A 19,065-nucleotide genomic window follows, 5' to 3' on the forward strand; every position below is an offset into this window, starting at 1 on the left:
GTTACAGCAGAGTTACCTCCCCTCCTGCATTCTGCAGGAGACTCCCTGACATAGCAGCAATCTCCCTCTCTCCCTGATTAGTCTAGCAATCTCCCTCATGTCACCTAGCCCACATTACACTGTTACATCATAGTTACCTCCCCTCCTGAGTTCTGCAGGAGACTCCTTGACATAGCAGCAATCTCCCTCTCTCCCTCATTAGTCTAGCAATCTCCCTCATGTCACCTAGCCCACAATACACTGTTACATCATAGTTACCTCCCCTCCGGCATTCTGCAGGAGAATCCCTGACATAGCAGCAATCTCCCTCTCTGCCTCATTAGTCTAGCAATCTCCCCCATGTCACCTAGCCCACATTACACTGTTACATCATAGTTACCTCCCCTCCTGCATTCTGCAGGAGACTCCCTGACATAGCAGCAATCTCCCTCTCTCCCTCATTAGTCTAGCAATCTCCCTCATGTCACCTAGCCCACATTACACTGTTACATCATAGTTACCTCCCCTCCTGCATTCTGCAGGAGACTCCCTGACATAGCAGCAATCTCCCTCACTCCCTCATTAGTCTAGCAGTCTCCCTCATGTCACCTAGCCCACATTACACTGTTACATTTTTTGGGGGAAAAAGGAATGAGAGACAGATACATTTACATTGAATCATCAGCACCATTTCCCAGCACTTTACCAAGTATAGTAACTCTTACTAACTGCTTTGGGGATCATCTACATTTGGATACAAGTCATTTTACAAGATTCCTCTCAGATAAAGCAGTACACACCCACGCTTCTAGGTGCCACAATCTCTGCATATATGGAACTAGCCACGCCCTTTGGTAGGAGAATGACACGCCCCCTCAATGGGCGCTGTGTAATATTCTATTACCAACTAATCTCCCTGAAACTAGTTTTCAAAAGTAGATTAAACCTGGATAAAGTGGAAGGTGATAATGCACCAGGCAATCAACTGTGTTTGAAAAATGACAGTTGGGAGTTGATTGGCTGCTGCGTTCTCTCTTCACCAGGCTTCATACATCTCCACCTATATTTTACAGCAGTCAGTTAGAAGCTGATTGGTTGATTCGTTATCTCTTTCCGTGGGACCCTGCTTGTAAGACAGAGCGGTGTGGGTCCCTGCCTGTAGGACAGAGCGGCGTGGGGCCCTGCCTGTAGGACAGAGCAGATTGGGGCCCTGCCTGTAAGACACAGCGGTGTAGGGCCAGAGCAGACCAGCTAATAACCTTGCTCTCAGACGCTCAGTATATCAGGGCCACGCACAGATCTTCTGCTGCTCATTACGTTGTGTCACAAGTCAGGTGATAGAAGTGATCTGCTCACAGCTCTCCTGATCACTGGTTAGAGCTGTGGTAGTGCCCATTTAGATTCAGTTCACGGGGGGGTGCAGTGATGCTGCTGTCTCCCTGAGTAACAAGCACTGGAGTATCCGACATTGTAATCCACGCGGCATCTTCAGTTATAACATAGTAACAAGGGAAATGTTTAGCTGTGACCTAGAAAGGATCTTCAGGACAAAAGGCCTCATTATCCTAACGGAACGCACATTGATCTGGAGACAGTATATACTAATGAGCCCCTCTCGCTCCCCATGCTCATATGTTCATGGGGGGCTTTGATGTACCATAGTGATGTGTCAGCGAAAACGCCAGTCATCAGCGCACGTCTCCGCTCCTCATTATGACACATTATGGAGATCGTTTCCTCAGCGCTCGCACTTAGCACATATCAGCTATGACGGGAGAACAGTTTCCTGTTTAATCGCATTTACATCAAACATCTCAGCCTGACATCACTCGCTTCCAAGTGCACGAAGCAACAGCGGATTCCTGCAGTTAGTCTCAGAGAACTTTACCCAACATGTTCCTCTCATAATGGTGACAGACGAGATCCGCCTATCACAGTACGCAGAGGGAGAGGCGAGAGTGAGCCCCACACTGTCTACAGATACTTATATATTGCTCTATATCAGGGGAAGCCAACTCCAGTCCTCGAGAGCTACCAACATCTCACATTTTCCAGACAACCTAGCTGCTGCACAGGTGCACTCATTACTCACTGACACATTATAAATGATCCACAGGTGGAGCTAATCACTTCACTTGCGATTCTGTTAAGGTGAGCTGGAAAACATGAACCGTTGGTAGCTCTCAGGGTCTGGAGTTGGCTAGCCCAGGTCTATGTGAAATACTTGGAATGGATGGGGGTGAGGGGTAAGATTCCTGTTTACTAAATGTGAGCACTAGTTAGCAAGCTGCTTATTTATACCCATACAGTAGGTGCTATTGATGTAATGGCAATGCTAGAGATGGGCGGGGTAGTATGCTCACATGCTGATTGGCTATCCAGGAGGGGAACGATAGCTATAACTCTACCAAACTGGGCCCCAATGTTATAAAAGGAGCAACAGGGCCCCAACTATTGGAAGAACGAGTTACTGACAATTGTCTACTGATTCCAATTATGGGCAACGGTCTTCCTCTATTACAGGGAACCTTCGTCCCTCCAGCTGTTGTTAAACTATATATCCCAGCATGCCTTGCAACAGATTTGCCATTTGGCCTGGCTAAAACTGTTGCAGGGCATGTTGGGATGTGTAGGTCAACAACAGCTGATCTATTAGGACCTTTGAAAAAATGCAGGGACAGTCGGCAGTGGATGGATTAGAGGCAACGTGCATCTAACATAACTGTGATGCAAGTGGCATTCTCAGTGCCGGGATATCCTCCAGCTATTGATGATTCACAGGGCCGCCAACAGGGGGGTACCCTGGGTACAGCTGTCTTTGGAGGGGCCCGGGCAGTTGCCCATATCGGTGCCATCCACCCCTGCACCCGCACACCGCCTCCCCCGCCCGGCGCCGGTGGCCACCCAGCCAGGCATGCACAATACACAGTGCAGCCTGCAGAGCGCCGAGCCTAGGACACAGAGGGGCTCGGCGCTCTGCAGGCTGCACTGTGCAGTGTGTGCTCCGGACCTGACCGTGGAGGCTGAAGGAGCTGGAGGGTGATGCCGCAACACGGGTGATGGTAAGTAATGGTAATGGGGAAGGGGTGGGGGGAGGCAGGGTGCTGGTGGGCGCAGGGGGGGGGGGGGGGGGGCGCGTGAGGGAGTTATATGGCGCTGTGCCGCTGGGGGCCCGGACTGTAGGTCAGTCCCGGGCCCCAACATTTATATTGGCGGCCCTGATGATTGGAGCATAGCTCCAACATTAACACCCAGGAGACCCCACCCCCAGGTTCCGATTGGCCCACGGGCCAGTCAGTAAAAAAAAGCATGGATGCCTTTTTATTTGGTCACCCATTGCATAGTTAGTAACAACTGATGGGCACTTACATATCGCCACAGACTGCCATCCCTAAACCTGTGTATCTGCATGGGAGAGTGACTGGAGGCTGGCCTCGCTCTAATGCAGTAGCCCAGCCCTGGCCAACAGCTTTTGTGTAACTACAAGTCCCAGCATGCCTTGTCACAGTACTGCTTTAGGGGAATGCTAAAACCGTGGCAAGGCATGATGGGACTTGTAGTTTCACAACACCTGGCCAGGTCAGGCCAGGTCTGTTCTACACAATAACAGCTAGAATCTAAATGGTTGCTATGGGCAACAATTTATGACCTATATAGTGAGCCGCATCACCCATCCATCCCTGGTGATCATTACGCCGGACTATACTTACAGAACCGATGTAGAAGGTGTTGGAACCCACGAAGGTGACGATATCTTTGAGCTCGTAGTTGTGCACGCCGTTCTGGTAATCCTGGTACGGGACAACGGTCAGGGCAAAGGGACCCACGGGACTGTCAGTGCAATTGGTCAGCTTCACCTCCAGATGCATGGGATCCCCCACTTTACAGTCTGCCACGATGTCACAGTCACATGGTTTCCCGTCCACCAATACATCTGTAACACAGGATATATGGACACGTTACGGTGACGGACATGACATCATACACGCCATCCAAACCTTCTCCAACTGACGGGTAAAGGTTATGCCCAACACTATGACCACAAGATTCCCCATACATGGTTATGGCGTTATTGATATTAAATAGCAAAAAAATCACGTCTGAAGCGATAATGCCAAGTATATATGTGTGGAATCCATTGCTATAGCGCTCTGGTATTTCTGAGCCTTGTCCTACTATCTATATCTGAACTTACTCTGAAACCATAAGTCGGAATACTGTAGGGAGTAAGTCCCTACACGCACCGATCATATGGCCTCACCTGTAAGCCTGCCTGTCTTGTCGGGAACAAACTATAATATAAAGTTACTGCCGACCACAGTAACAGCATCTGATCTCAATGCAGGAGAGTAAATAAAGCAGACAATGGAATGCAGTTACCTCCGGGCACCAGCCCTGAAGTGGGACACGCTGAACTCCCCCATTGCTTATGGTTGTGCTTTATGTGTACCGGCATTAATAAGCATTGGCGGCGGGTGTGTGTATGGATGCTGCTGGGGTAGGTAATCATCTACAAGAGGTGCAACATAGGGGATACAATATCCCGGCTGTTGGGAAGCCGGCACTCAAAAAACCCCACAATCTCAATATGGAGAATCCCAAACAGGGGCTCCATTAGTAACCCTCTCCCTGTACCCCCCTCACTGTAACCCTCCATTGCAGCAGCCTAAACCCCCCCACCACTGCCTGACCCTAACCCCCACACCCCGACGCATTAACCTAACCCCTTTCGCCCTGCAACTTTAATGAAGTGCCAATTAGCTGTTGCCTGCCATGTCACAGGCTGTATTTGAAATATGACAGGTAGGAGCTGATTGGATGGTGGCTTATCCCTTAGGTCAGTGGTTCCCAAACTGTGTGCCTAGGCATCCTGGGGTGCCTCAGGACACTTGCAGGGGTGCCTTGGGTTGGTGGACCAAGATCAATTCATATTATTTATGGTCAATGTACCAGGCAAAACCAGTGCTCGTGGCTGCCAATCATAACATATGTGGACAATCAGGAGCGAATCCTGTCCCTCACCAGATAACTGTGACATAAAAACACAATGCACTTACTTTAATATATTTTTTCTAAATAAGAAGCATTTGGCCCAGGGGTGCCTTGAAAATATTTTGATGCTCTAGGGCAGGGGTCCTCAAACTATTTTGCTCTGGGACCCCATCAGACAATTAAAATAATTACAGGACCCCAGCAAATTACTGCAGAAGGTCTTCACATCACATGTGTAGTCAGCAGACAGCACATACATACCAGCATTGTGGAGGCACAAAGTGATGGGAGGAGTCTGATATACCATAACCCATCACATCACACGTGTAGTCAGCAGACAGCACATACATGGCAGCATTGTGGAGGCACAGAGTGATGGGAGGAGTCTAATATACCATAACCCATCACATCACAGGTGTAGTCAGCAGAAAGCACATACACGGCAGCATTGTGGAGGCACAGAGTGATGGGAGGAGTCTGATATACCATAACCTATCACATCACACGTGTAGTCAGCAGACAGCACATACATGGCAGCATTGTGGAGGCACAGAGTGATGGGAGGAGTCTGATATACCATAACCCATCACATCACATGTGTAGTCAGCAGACAGCACATACATACCAGCATTGTGGAGGCACAAAGTGATGGGAGGAGTCTGATATACCATAATCCATCACATCACACGTGTAGTCAGCAGACAGCACATACACGGCAGCATTGTGGAGGCACAGAGTGATGGTAGGAGTCTGATATACCATAACCCATCACATCACATGTGTAGTCAGCAGACAGCACATACATGGCAGCATTGTGGAGGCACAGAGTGATGGGAGGAGTCTGATATACCATAACCCATCACATCACATGTGTAGTCAGCAGACAGCACGTACATGGCAGCATTGTGGAGGCACAGAGTGATGGGAGGAGTCTGATATACCATAACCCATCACATCACATGTGTAGTCAGCAGACAGCACATACATGGCAGCATTGTGGAGGTACAGAGTGATGGTAGGAGTCTGATATACCATAACCCATCACATCACACGTGTAGTCAGCAGACAGCACATACACGGCAGCATTGTGGAGGCACAGAGTGATGTGAGAAGTCTGATATACCATAACCCATCACATCACATGTGTAGTCAGCAGACAGCACATACATGGCAGCATTGTGGAGGCACAGAGTGATGGGAGGAGTCTGATATACCATAACCCATCACATCACATGTGTAGTCAGCAGACAGCACATACATACCAGCATTGTGGAGGCACAAAGTGATGGGAGGAGTCTGATATACCATAATCCATCACATCACACGTGTAGTCAGCAGACAGCACATACACGGCAGCATTGTGGAGGCACAGAGTGATGGTAGGAGTCTGATATACCATAACCCATCACATCACATGTGTAGTCAGCAGACAGCACATACATGGCAGCATTGTGGAGGCACAGAGTGATGGGAGGAGTCTGATATACCATAACCCATCACATCACATGTGTAGTCAGCAGACAGCACGTACATGGCAGCATTGTGGAGGCACAGAGTGATGGGAGGAGTCTGATATACCATAACCCATCACATCACATGTGTAGTCAGCAGACAGCACATACATGGCAGCATTGTGGAGGTACAGAGTGATGGTAGGAGTCTGATATACCATAACCCATCACATCACACGTGTAGTCAGCAGACAGCACATACATGGCAGCATTGTGGAGGCACAGAGTGATGGGAGGAGTCTGATATACCATAACCCATCACATCACATGTGTAGTCAGCAGACAGCACGTACATGGCAGCATTGTGGAGGCACAGAGTGATGGGAGGAGTCTGATATACCATAACCCATCACATCACATGTGTAGTCAGCAGACAGCACATACATGGCAGCATTGTGGAGGTACAGAGTGATGGTAGGAGTCTGATATACCATAACCCAACACATCACATGTGTAGTCAGCAGACAGCACATACATGGCAGCATTGTGGAGGTACAGAGTGATGGTAGGAGTCTGATATACCATAACCCATCACATCACACGTGTAGTCAGCAGACAGCACATACACGGCAGCATTGTGGAGGCACAGTGATGGGAGGAGTCTAATATACCATAACCCATCACATCACATGTGTAGTCAGCAGACAGCACATACATGGCAGCATTGTGGAGGTACAGAGTGATGGTAGGAGTCTGATATACCATAACCCATCACATCACACGTGTAGTCAGCAGACAGCACATACATGGCAGCATTGTGGAGGCACAGAGTGATGGGAGGAGTCTAATATACCATAACCCATCACATCACAGGTGTAGTCAGCAGAAAGCACATACACGGCAGCATTGTGGAGGCACAGAGTGATGGGAGGAGTCTGATATACCATAACCTATCACATCACACGTGTAGTCAGCAGACAGCACATACATGGCAGCATTGTGGAGGCACAGAGTGATGGGAGGAGTCTGATATACCATAACCCATCACATCACATGTGTAGTCAGCAGACAGCACATACATACCAGCATTGTGGAGGCACAAAGTGATGGGAGGAGTCTGATATACCATAATCCATCACATCACACGTGTAGTCAGCAGACAGCACATACACGGCAGCATTGTGGAGGCACAGAGTGATGGTAGGAGTCTGATATACCATAACCCATCACATCACATGTGTAGTCAGCAGACAGCACATACATGGCAGCATTGTGGAGGCACAGAGTGATGGGAGGAGTCTGATATACCATAACCCATCACATCACATGTGTAGTCAGCAGACAGCACGTACATGGCAGCATTGTGGAGGCACAGAGTGATGGGAGGAGTCTGATATACCATAACCCATCACATCACATGTGTAGTCAGCAGACAGCACATACATGGCAGCATTGTGGAGGTACAGAGTGATGGTAGGAGTCTGATATACCATAACCCATCACATCACACGTGTAGTCAGCAGACAGCACATACACGGCAGCATTGTGGAGGCACAGAGTGATGTGAGAAGTCTGATATACCATAACCCATCACATCACATGTGTAGTCAGCAGACAGCACATACATGGCAGCATTGTGGAGGCACAGAGTGATGGGAGGAGTCTGATATACCATAACCCATCACATCACATGTGTAGTCAGCAGACAGCACATACATACCAGCATTGTGGAGGCACAAAGTGATGGGAGGAGTCTGATATACCATAATCCATCACATCACACGTGTAGTCAGCAGACAGCACATACACGGCAGCATTGTGGAGGCACAGAGTGATGGTAGGAGTCTGATATACCATAACCCATCACATCACATGTGTAGTCAGCAGACAGCACATACATGGCAGCATTGTGGAGGCACAGAGTGATGGGAGGAGTCTGATATACCATAACCCATCACATCACATGTGTAGTCAGCAGACAGCACGTACATGGCAGCATTGTGGAGGCACAGAGTGATGGGAGGAGTCTGATATACCATAACCCATCACATCACATGTGTAGTCAGCAGACAGCACATACATGGCAGCATTGTGGAGGTACAGAGTGATGGTAGGAGTCTGATATACCATAACCCATCACATCACACGTGTAGTCAGCAGACAGCACATACATGGCAGCATTGTGGAGGCACAGAGTGATGGGAGGAGTCTGATATACCATAACCCATCACATCACATGTGTAGTCAGCAGACAGCACGTACATGGCAGCATTGTGGAGGCACAGAGTAATGGGAGGAGTCTAATATACCATAACACATCACATCACACGTGTAGTCAGCAGATAGCACATACATGGCAGCATTGTGGAGGCACAGAGTGATGGGAGGAGTCTGATATACCATAATCCATCACATCACACGTGTAGTCAGCAGACAGCACATACACGGCAGCATTGTGGAGGCACAGAGTGATGGTAGGAGTGTGATATACCATAACCCATCACATCACACGTGTAGTCAGCAGACGGCACATACATGGCAGCATTGTGGAGGCACAGAGTGATGGGAGGAGTCTGATATACCATAACCCATCACATCACATGTGTAGTCAGCAGACAGCACATACATGGCAGCATTGTGGAGGCACAGAGTGAGGGGAGGAGTCTGATATACCATAACCCATCACATCACACGTGTAGTCAGCAGACAGCACATACATGGCAGCATTGTGGAGGCACAAAGTGATGTGAGAAGTCTGAATTAACAGACTCCTTAAATCACTTACTAAGATTAGAAAAGTCATCAGCCTGATGGTCAGCAACAATGAGTCTCGACCCCACGCTGAGAAGGTCGGGACCCACTTTGGGGTCAGGACCCACAGTTTGAGAACCACTGCTCTAGGGCGCCGTGATTCGAAAATGTTTGCGAACCACTGCCTTAGGCTTAGTACATCTCACCCTATGTATCAGTGGATGAGACGCCATCACCTGCGCATTTGCTGGGCGAGCAGGAATCCTCTCCTCTGCCGGCATCTGAGCCTCGCCATCTCACCCGCTGTCCTGCCTCATGTACATTCCGTGTAAATGCTCGTGTGAACTACAAACTGCTTTAATGAAGTGCCGATAAACTGTGTGATGTTGGGGATGAAAGATGGCTCATAAGCCTCTGTCAGAAGTGCGGCTGCTTTGAGCATCAATGATTTTGATGAGACATGAAAGTTTCTCTTCTTTAAACAAGTGATGTACTGTATCAGTACAGTGAGTATGCGGAGGGGCGTAGAGGCAGGCCAGCAACCAACAGAGCAGAGGGAAACGGAAATCTTAGGGGGGAGATGTATCAAAACTTTTCCTCCTCTATATCCACACGGAATATCACATCCCATAACGGTATACTGTATAATCACACCTCCCAACTGTCCCGTTTTTTGGGGGACTGTCCTGCTGTCCCAACAGCGGGCAGCAGTGTCCCGCAGAGCAAGCCCCTTCTCTCACTCAATGCTCTGCAGAGCAGCGGTGAACAGATTCTGTGAGCACGTGCGCACTGTCTTTACAGTGGGAAAGAGGGACAGCGGGCATGTCAGTGGCGAAAACAAGGGTGTGGTCTCCCGGGAAGTGCTGTGATTGTGGCCACACCCCCACGCTGCGAGGCTACACAGACTAATTTTGAGTTTGTCTCTAATAGCCATATAGGTTGCTCTTCTGCCCTGCTCATTGCATTAGACATGTAGTGTTCATTCTAGCAGCCGCTATCTTTGAAAACCCGGCCTGGGGCATCGCTGTCTGCTGTGGTGTTTCTAGCACAGGTCTGGTTTGCAGATCAGTGCTGATATACAGACCACACTGTGCTAGAAGCACTACAGCAAACAGCGACACCCCAGGAAGGGAAGAGAAACTGCATGGGTTTTCAAAGATGGCGGGTGCTAGAATGAACACTAGGCATGATCTTATTATTAACCTCTATATCCAGCTTAGCGCTAGGTAGCTGTGACCCACGAATCGCCCGGACAGACCCAATTTTAAACCATTATCTTCTATTCCTACAGAATACATCTCAGCAGAGAAACCGCAATTATATTAAAATCCTACCAGCTCTAACTCTCTGGTTCTGATACACTATAAACATATTTTTAATCTGTCCCAGTTTACTGTCTCTTGTTTTTTTACTTACTATTAATAGACGCCAACAATAAATATTATAAATCAAACACGGGACGATATAAATCTGCAGAATATAGCAGCATCTCAGAGATTTACAGCACACGCCGATCAATCACGTCCCAAGATCCAACGCAGACGCGTCCTTTGAGGAATATCGGCTCGGATTAAAAATATCTTAAAAATTGGGAGATTTAAAGAGATTTTTCCCATCATTCGGAGACTGATATCATTTCTAGATATTTCAGTAAAGTGTTTAATGAGCTTTTCCGCACAGACTGCACACAGGTCAATGGAACTTCCATTCATCAGTCGCATTGTGTATTTAATCTTTTTCGGCAATAAAGTTAAAACCTAATATATCGGTACGTCACATTTCAAGGTGGTTTGGATCATTAGGCCCACAGTGTCTAGGACCGTGCTTGCCAGTAATCCGGGTGGCTTGACCACTCCTCTCCGCGCATCCCTCTCCTTCGCCTGCCCGCCACATTCCCCTGCCTGCCCGCAAGACCGACACACTCCTCTGCCTCAGAGGAGACAGACGCTAGAGGTCACATTTGACCTCTAGCGTCTGACAAGGAGCACAGTGCTGCAGCATTACCCGGAAGTGCCAGGAACACTTAACCCTGATGCCACCCTGATTGTCAGATGGAGAAAGATGCAGCCTCCTCAGGCCGTGCCCCCTCCTCTCTGCCGGGAGAAGCAGGGTCTGCGCACTAGAGGGCTCAGACCCTACTACGTTTATGCAGATCTCCAGAAAAATGGCGGCCATTTTACCTGTGATTTCTACACTAGCAACAGTGTGGAGTCTTAGCACTAGAGCACTCAGACTCCATTGTGCATGGGCAGATCAATGGGCAGGGTCATTACTGTGTGTGGTATACTGTATCAGGGGCATTTTGGTGTGTGGTATAATGTGTAATAAGCATTACGTTGTGTGGCAAAATGTGTAAGGGGCATTATTCGGTTATTAGGCAGATTTTTATTTCTTCAAGAGTTTTCTTTCGTCTCGAGTAGCTCACGCCCAATTAAAGTTGGAGACCACTAGTTTAGGTCAATAGGCTGTCCACTATTGGTCAACAGGTAGAAGGTGGACATGATCAAAGGGTTGACATGCATGATGTCAGCATGAGTTTTTTATGGTGTCTATGTCGACATAGGCCTTGTGATCATAACACTGTGCCTACTGAGATGGCAAAGTATGAACCAGTTGGCCTTTAAAAACATCATACAAACTCATCATGTTGACATGTATGTGCTCCATTGCACTTTGTCCTAACTTGTACCAAGAACAAGATACAGAATTATACTCCGTGCCATCCCAGAATGGCGGTATGCCTTCTGCTGGCCCCGCCTACTAAACCCATGATCTCATGCATAGTGGGCCGGGCTGCTGGACCAGGTAAGTAGAGCAGTCCCCGCCTCCTAAACCAATTATGTCATGCATAGGGGGCTGGGCTGCTGGACTGGGTAAGTAGAGCTGACTCCACCTCCTAAACTCATGATATCATACATGGGGCAGGGCTACTGGCTTTGGTAAGTAGAGCAGTCCCCGCCTCCTAAACCAATGATGTCATGCATAGGGGCAGAGGTGCTGGCCCTGGTAAGCAGAGCAGGCCCGCCTCCTAAACCCATGATGGTATTTATACTTACTTGGACACTCCAGTCACCTTTGCGGTAGTGCTACTGACTACAAAGTGTAGCCTAGCAATCCACAGGCCATGGGGCAGCGACGGTGCCGGCCCCTGTGCAGCAGCGGGTTATACCTAATGAACAATTTAGGATGTGCGTGCATGTTACAGGCTACATTGTGACGTGTGTAGCCTATTCTTTAACATATCATACATTATCAAATACCAGATTGCCAATTTGGGGAAATCTATCATTTCATATGAGAATCAGTAGCTGCAGAGCGCCTGTAACTTCAGCCCCGGCTGCAAGGGAAAAGTAATTATTTTACTGGATAAAACACAGGGGAGGAATTCAGCCTCTTTCAGATCTAAATTGCCCTGGTTTAATTTTTAATAAAACTTTCAATCCTTTATGAGGTAGTAAATGAGTCTGGAGGGCGGTGAATCAACGTCTGCAGACTAATCAGACTATAACGTATGGCGGCATTCTCCTGCATTTATCTGGATCACTGAGAAGAACGCTCATGGTATTTTTTGTTCTAAGCGCTGTAAAGTGAGGTGCCAAATTCACAACATCACTTTACTGCACCAAGGGTCACAGCAGGGCCTCACCGGTTCCAGGCGAGTCCAACAGACGCACGTGGCTGATCACAGGGGCTAGGTACAAGCTCAGACTCCACTGTTTGCAAGCAGAGAAGGCAGTGCAGGAGTCAGGGAACCAAGGGAAGGTAACGCTAGCTCAAGATAACGTTATTATCACAGGGCTCCCTACATTTACTCACTCTACAGTTGCTAGTTCTTCTACAGTTGCAATTTAGTACATTCAGGTGATACTAAAATAATGTGAAATGGGTGGGAAGTGGTCGCCGTTGTGCGCGACTTGGCATCAGACCCTATGTCTGGAATACATGATTCTCTATATTATTTATTGAGCTCTAAAGGTGTGAATTGTGTGTCCCACGTAAAGAATCTTTTAACCAAAGCTTGGGAAATAAATGTATTATCTTTATAGGGGGGGGCGGATGTCTTACGTCTTGGGGACAGATTAAATGGAGAAAGTACAGATGGAGTGCCTGTCAGCCAGCCTGAAGAATTGCCAGATCTCCTGAGTCTTGCGCAGGCTGGCGGACAGCGGGGAGCCGGTGGATGGGGTGGCGGGCTCCTACAGAACGGGGCTTGTGCGCGCGCCCCCTTCTGTCGCATAGCGGCGATTGGCGATTCTATCCATTGAGAGCTGCTCCATCTGTAGCAGCCAAACATCTCCTATCTGCCACGATACAGGCTGTGTTTTAAAAATTGCAGTTAGGAGCCAATCGATTGGTCCTTTATCTCTGTCCACTGTATCTCTCTCCAAGACTTTATCTCTCTCTTCACTTTACCACTCTCCAAAGCTTAGTACATCTCCCGCTATGACTAAGAATAGATTTACTATAAGCATATTAAAGAACGGTATAATCAGCATTATGTATGATCTACATTTCATGCTTAGGGGATGATATTTGAGGGAAAGCTTCAATTTCTTTTGTTTATTGCAGTAATAAATATCTGTTGGGGGCGATTCAAACCTCAGGTCCGAATTTGTGCACGGCCCCGATGATGTGAATCCGAACATGTGCAAACGGGATGCAGTCAAAATCCTAACGGTCAAAATACCGACAGCTATTGGCTGACGGTCAAAATATAGACAGCTATTGACCGACGGTCAAAATCCTGACATGGTCAAAATACAGACAAGGTAAAAATACCGACATATAGAATGTAGACAGGTGAAAAAGTCTACATGACTTTCGGTCGACAGGGTCACTGTTTTTTGACCCGACTTGGGCCGACAGGCGGTATTCCATGCCCTACCATCCACTAGGGTGTGGTGGGAGAATAAAATAGTGTGCCGAGTGCAGCAAGGCACCGTGCCCGAAGCATTGCGAGCGAAGCAAGGGGCTGCGGTTGACTTCCAACTGTGTCCATGTCCATTGTGTCGACATTCGGGTAAAAAAACAGTGAAAAAACCCATGTCGACCTGTCGACCGAAAGTCATGTACACTTTTTCACCTGTCTACATTCTATATGTCGGTATTTTGACCTTGTCGGGATTTTAAATGTCGGGATTTTGACCATGTTGGTATTTCGACCTTGTCGGGATTTTGACCGTCGGTCAACAGCTGTCGGTATTTTGGCCATGTCAGGATTTCATACCAAATCCGTGCAAACACGGGGAGCGAATGCCTTTGGTGAGTTTCAAACTTGCCGGGGCGTTAGCTCAATGGTGGGCTGAAAAGAGGCGGAGGCAGGGGACCACTCAGCGTTTAATGGACGTGCCCACAAAAACAGTGGATACCCCCACGAATGCAGGCGTGCCCATGCATCATCGGGTCGCATTGCAGAGGAGGCATGGCCATCGTTAACAAGGACCTTCCTCGCCCCGTCCATGCCGCACCATTAACGATATTGGAATATCTTTCACTTTATATTCCGCCTGGTTGCTATGGGCAATAGAACTCCCATCTTAGTAAATTGACCTCCATGGGTTAATGTGGCAGTAGGTATCACAAATAAGATTAGGATGGAAACAGACCCTTCAGTTGGGAACAGCTGTGTGACATGAAAGGGGACGATTGCCACGCGTCCTCTATTAGGGAGCACTTACTCGGAATAAGCCACACATGGTGGCAGAGGGGACGTAATGTCATTATCACCAATTTACAGAGAAGCAAACACAAAGCAGGAGAAAAGATTACCGGAGTGATGTCACGGGATCTGGTTTGGACCCGGCAGGGACCAGCGGGCCATCTGGAGTGACAATGTTACTCTGTATTTGTTTGAAGAGGCAATGAGGCTTACAGCGTACACACAGGACCTCGAGGTCTCTAATGATCGGAGTCGCCAGGGAGCGGCGTGACCTGTCATGGGATAAAGGAACCATCCCGATTGGCAGATATACAGTAGATAGAACCCAAACTGCTGAATTGGACACAGCTGCTGACTAGAGTTTCCTGTAATCGGTTCACGGGAACGTTTTCGTTATTGGGTCAATAGCTTACGTTTCTGAAAATAGATTCGGAGATCTGGCTCACGGGGGGGGGGGGGGTGGATGTAGGATCTGAAAATGTTGTCTATAGAGAACATCTATTTCATTTACAAGAATAGACAAACAGAGAGAGAGGTCTGTCTGGAATTCGTGGTTCCCCAGTTAGGAACCGATCCACCGAGCGCAGAGCGGTGAATCCGGTACCTACCGAAATGTTCTATCAACTCGGAACCTTGGATCTTCCAGATGAACAAATGCCGCCGTAGTTCTGTATGTTGCATGACCTCATGTATAACCGCTATGTACTAACAGCCGAGATGCCCGGTTTTACCGAAATCTCCTGCAAAAGGTGAACTACCACTGCAGAGCGCAGTGAGGTTTTTACTTTCTCTTTGAGCTGTGACAGTTTTAGACCAAAATCTCCACCACACCCCTATCTGCTCCTACCTCCAATCTCTGTGTCCGGCAAGTTTGAAACAGATCAGTGTCCCTGCAAAAAACGCTTTCACTTTTTCTTATGACACCTTTTAGTACACAAAGGAGTCATTGGGTGTGTTGAGAGGCCTCTAGTGGTCACTGGCTGTACTGCACCTCATAGAGGTGAGTAGTTTTCCTTTTACATATAGATTGTGTATCTGCAGGGTAAATACTGTCTGCTTTAGCACGTAGCTCACAAAGGTTAGACAGCTGGATATTTACACTGCAATTAAGATTTCAGATTGCACACATCACACCCAAATCTAACTCTCTCGGCACATGTTACATCTGCCCCACCTACAGTGCAGCATGACTTTGCCCATTTAAGTGTTTTTTAGCTTTGCTAACAAAACTGTACCAGGCATTATGTACTGGATGTTGCAAGGCCTAAGGAGGCATATATCCGCGGGAGAGGGATATTCTGATCCCTCTCCGGCAGCATGACGTGCAGCATTGTGGACAGACATTATAGAAACATTTTAGAGCGCCGTCCTTGTTTTATTCCTGTGACGTGACAAGTGCTGATGTCACGTTTCTGAGTCACGCAGCTCAAATCTCTTCTCAGTGAACTCATTGCTCTCCACAACATTTGTTGCGTCACAAACTAGTAGCTGGTAATCTGCCGCCATCCGGTAGGGAAGGAGTTAACCAAACAGATGCTGCGGGTCAGTCAGGCGAAAGAGTCGGTGTGTCTCAGACCCAACCCCTACATATTCACAGGGCCTCTAATGTTTAACAAGCTGACAATGTTTTCCTACATTAGCACGGAGATAAGGGCACGCGGTTACTCTGAAGGCAGGTGACAGGAGAGTAGGTGGGGGGGGGGGCAGTGTGAGTATAGCTTAGTAAATTTAGTAATATTATTGCATCAAGCGTAGCTCATGGGGGGGGGGGGGGGGCGTTGCCGACTTTGTATAAAAAAGGGGGGCTTTGTATATAATCTGAAATACATGCTGATATACACTACAGTTAATGACAGTCTGATGCCGGCCTGCTTTCTAGGGCACACAGTCCCGCATGTACAAAGTACCGATTTTCTGAAAACCGGTATTTTGCGCCAATGTGCACCCGAGTGACCCCCCCACAGCTGGGGACATAGGGGATTCCAGAATTTATAAACCACTTCTCTTCTGTCTCGGAGTTCAGTGGAGGATACATTTATTATTTAAATGACTGCACCTGTAAATGAAATCACTGCCGTTCCGTGAGCTATCAGAAAACAACAGATAATCTACTGTATCGCCATTATCAAAGGTGGTGGATAGGGATATGGAGGAGGTTCCATGTAGGGATGGCCATCCCTAGTTACATGCATGTTCACAACTGTCCCACCTAAGGCTGGCGACACACATTGCCTTTTAATGGGTCCCTTTCAACGGGACCGGTTTGTCAGGAGGAGCCCATGTAGGTCTATACAGCCAACTACACATATCCTGCTGACCAGCAGCAGCCGGATCCAACCGCAATATGAGAGACAGAGAGAGAGGGAGAGAAAGAGAGAGAGGCGTGATATAGAGTGAAATGGGTAGAAGAGGGGATAGGGATAGGAGGAACATGGGAGGGAGAGAGATGGAAGTACGATGTAAGAGAGAGAGATGGGAGGAAGAGGGAGAGAGAGATGGGAGGAAGAGGGGGAGAGAGAGATGGGAGGAAGAAGGGGAGAGAGATGGGAGGAAGAAGGGGAGAGAGAGATGGGAGGAAGAGGGGAGCGAGAGAGATGGGAGGAAGAGGGGGAGAGAGAGAGATGGGAGGAAGAGGGGAGCGAGAGAGAGATGGGAGGAAGAGGGGAGCGAGAGAGAGATGGGAGGAAGAAGGGGAGAGAGTTGGGAGGAGAGAGTTGGGAGGGAGAGAGAGACAGGAGGAAGAGGGGGGGGGAGAGAGATGGAAGGAAGAGGGGGAGAGAGAGAGAGATGGAAGGAAGAGGGGGAGAGAGAGCTGGAAGGAAGAGGGGATGAGAGAGATGGGAGGAAGAGGGGATGAGAGAGATGGGAGGAAGAGGGGATGAGAGAGATGGGAGGAAGAGGGGGAGAGAGGGAGATGGGAGGAAGAGGGGGAGAGAGATGGGAGGAAGGGGGGAAAGAGATGGGAGGAAGAGGGGGAGAGAGAGATGGGAGGAAGAGGGGGAGAGAGAGATGGGAGGAAGAGGGGGAGACAGAGATGGGAGGAAGAGGGGGGAGAGAGATGGGAGGAAGTTGGGAGAGAGATGGGAGGAAGAGGGGGAGAGAGAGAGATGGGAGGAAGAGGGGGAGAGAGAGAGATGGGAGGAAGAGAGAGATGGGAGGAAGAGGGGGGAGAGAGAGATGGGAGGAAGAGGGGGAAAGAGTGATGGGAGGAAGAGGGGGAAAGAGAGCGATGGGGGGGAAGAGGGGGAAGAGAGCGATGGGAGGAAGAGGGGGAAAGGAAGCGATGGGAGGAAGAGGGGGAAAGAGAGCGATGGGAGGAAGAGGGGGAAAGAGAGCGATGGACGGAAGAGGGGGAAAGAGAGCGATGGGAGGAAGAGGGAGAGCGGGAGAGAGATGGGATGAAGAGGGGGAGAGAGATTGAAGGAAGAGGGGGAGAGTGAGAGATGGGAGGAAAAGGGGGAGAGAGTTGGGAGGAAGAGGGAGAGTTTGGAAAGAGAGATGGGAGGAAGAGGGGGAAAGGGAGAGATGGGAGGAAGAGGGGGAAAGGGAGATGCGAGGAAGAGGGGGAGAGACTGATGTGAGGGCAATGGGATAGAGAAGGCAGGTAGATCTCTTCCAGTAATACTGTCAGTAACTATCACCAGTGGACCCCAAATAAATTTTGCACCATTCTGTGTCTGCGTTTGAAGCTGGGAAGACTCTGGCGCTGGATGTGTGAGCTCGGGCAGAGGACAGAATAGGAACACATTGCTGCCCTGTACAGGACAAGCACAAAGCTGCCTGTCACACAGCAACTGAGAGACAGAAAGAGCAGGTGCTCCGTGCTCCGCTCAATCAGCACAGGTAATACACAGCAGATTACATGAGAAGAGCATTGTGTGCACATTAGATCTAGTTCTGAGAATGCTTTGTGCTTGTTCCTGAGCACCACACAATCCTCCGGCAAAAGGAAAGAACTTCTCCCCACTTGACCTAAGGGACTGATTGAGGGTACTCCTGCAGCTCAGACTACCACTGGCTGTCTGTGCTCGGAAAGCGCATTGTCTCTGTAGGCGCTGTGTAAATAAGAAGAATCAAGTTGAGATTCCACATTATAATCGGAATAAGTAAAGGGAACTTGATAAAATACCAACATCTCATTACCCAGCAGACACGGTAGGAACGAACAAAGAGTACATAAGCAAAAGTACAGCTTCCCCTTCCCCAAAATAAAACAGAGGAGGGCGGATGTTA

At 48.6% G+C, this 19,065-nt stretch overlaps 1 protein-coding gene across 2 annotated transcripts in view; it reads right to left on the reverse strand.

Annotated features, from left to right (window-relative positions):
• Positions 1-19,065, reverse strand: part of TRAPPC9 (trafficking protein particle complex subunit 9) — a 434,372-nt gene that overhangs the window by 2,805 nt on the left and 412,502 nt on the right. For both annotated transcript variants that reach the window (XM_083144897.1, XM_083144898.1), the window contains exon 22: positions 3,690-3,913. In XM_083144897.1, coding sequence (XP_083001023.1) covers positions 3,690-3,913 — 224 coding nt within the window. The remainder of the gene's footprint in view (positions 1-3,689; positions 3,914-19,065) is intronic.

Source organism: Crinia signifera, chromosome 5 (genome assembly GCF_055691185.1).
Source record: "Crinia signifera chromosome 5, ASM5569118v1, whole genome shotgun sequence".
NCBI classification, from domain to species: domain Eukaryota; kingdom Metazoa; phylum Chordata; class Amphibia; order Anura; family Myobatrachidae; genus Crinia; species Crinia signifera.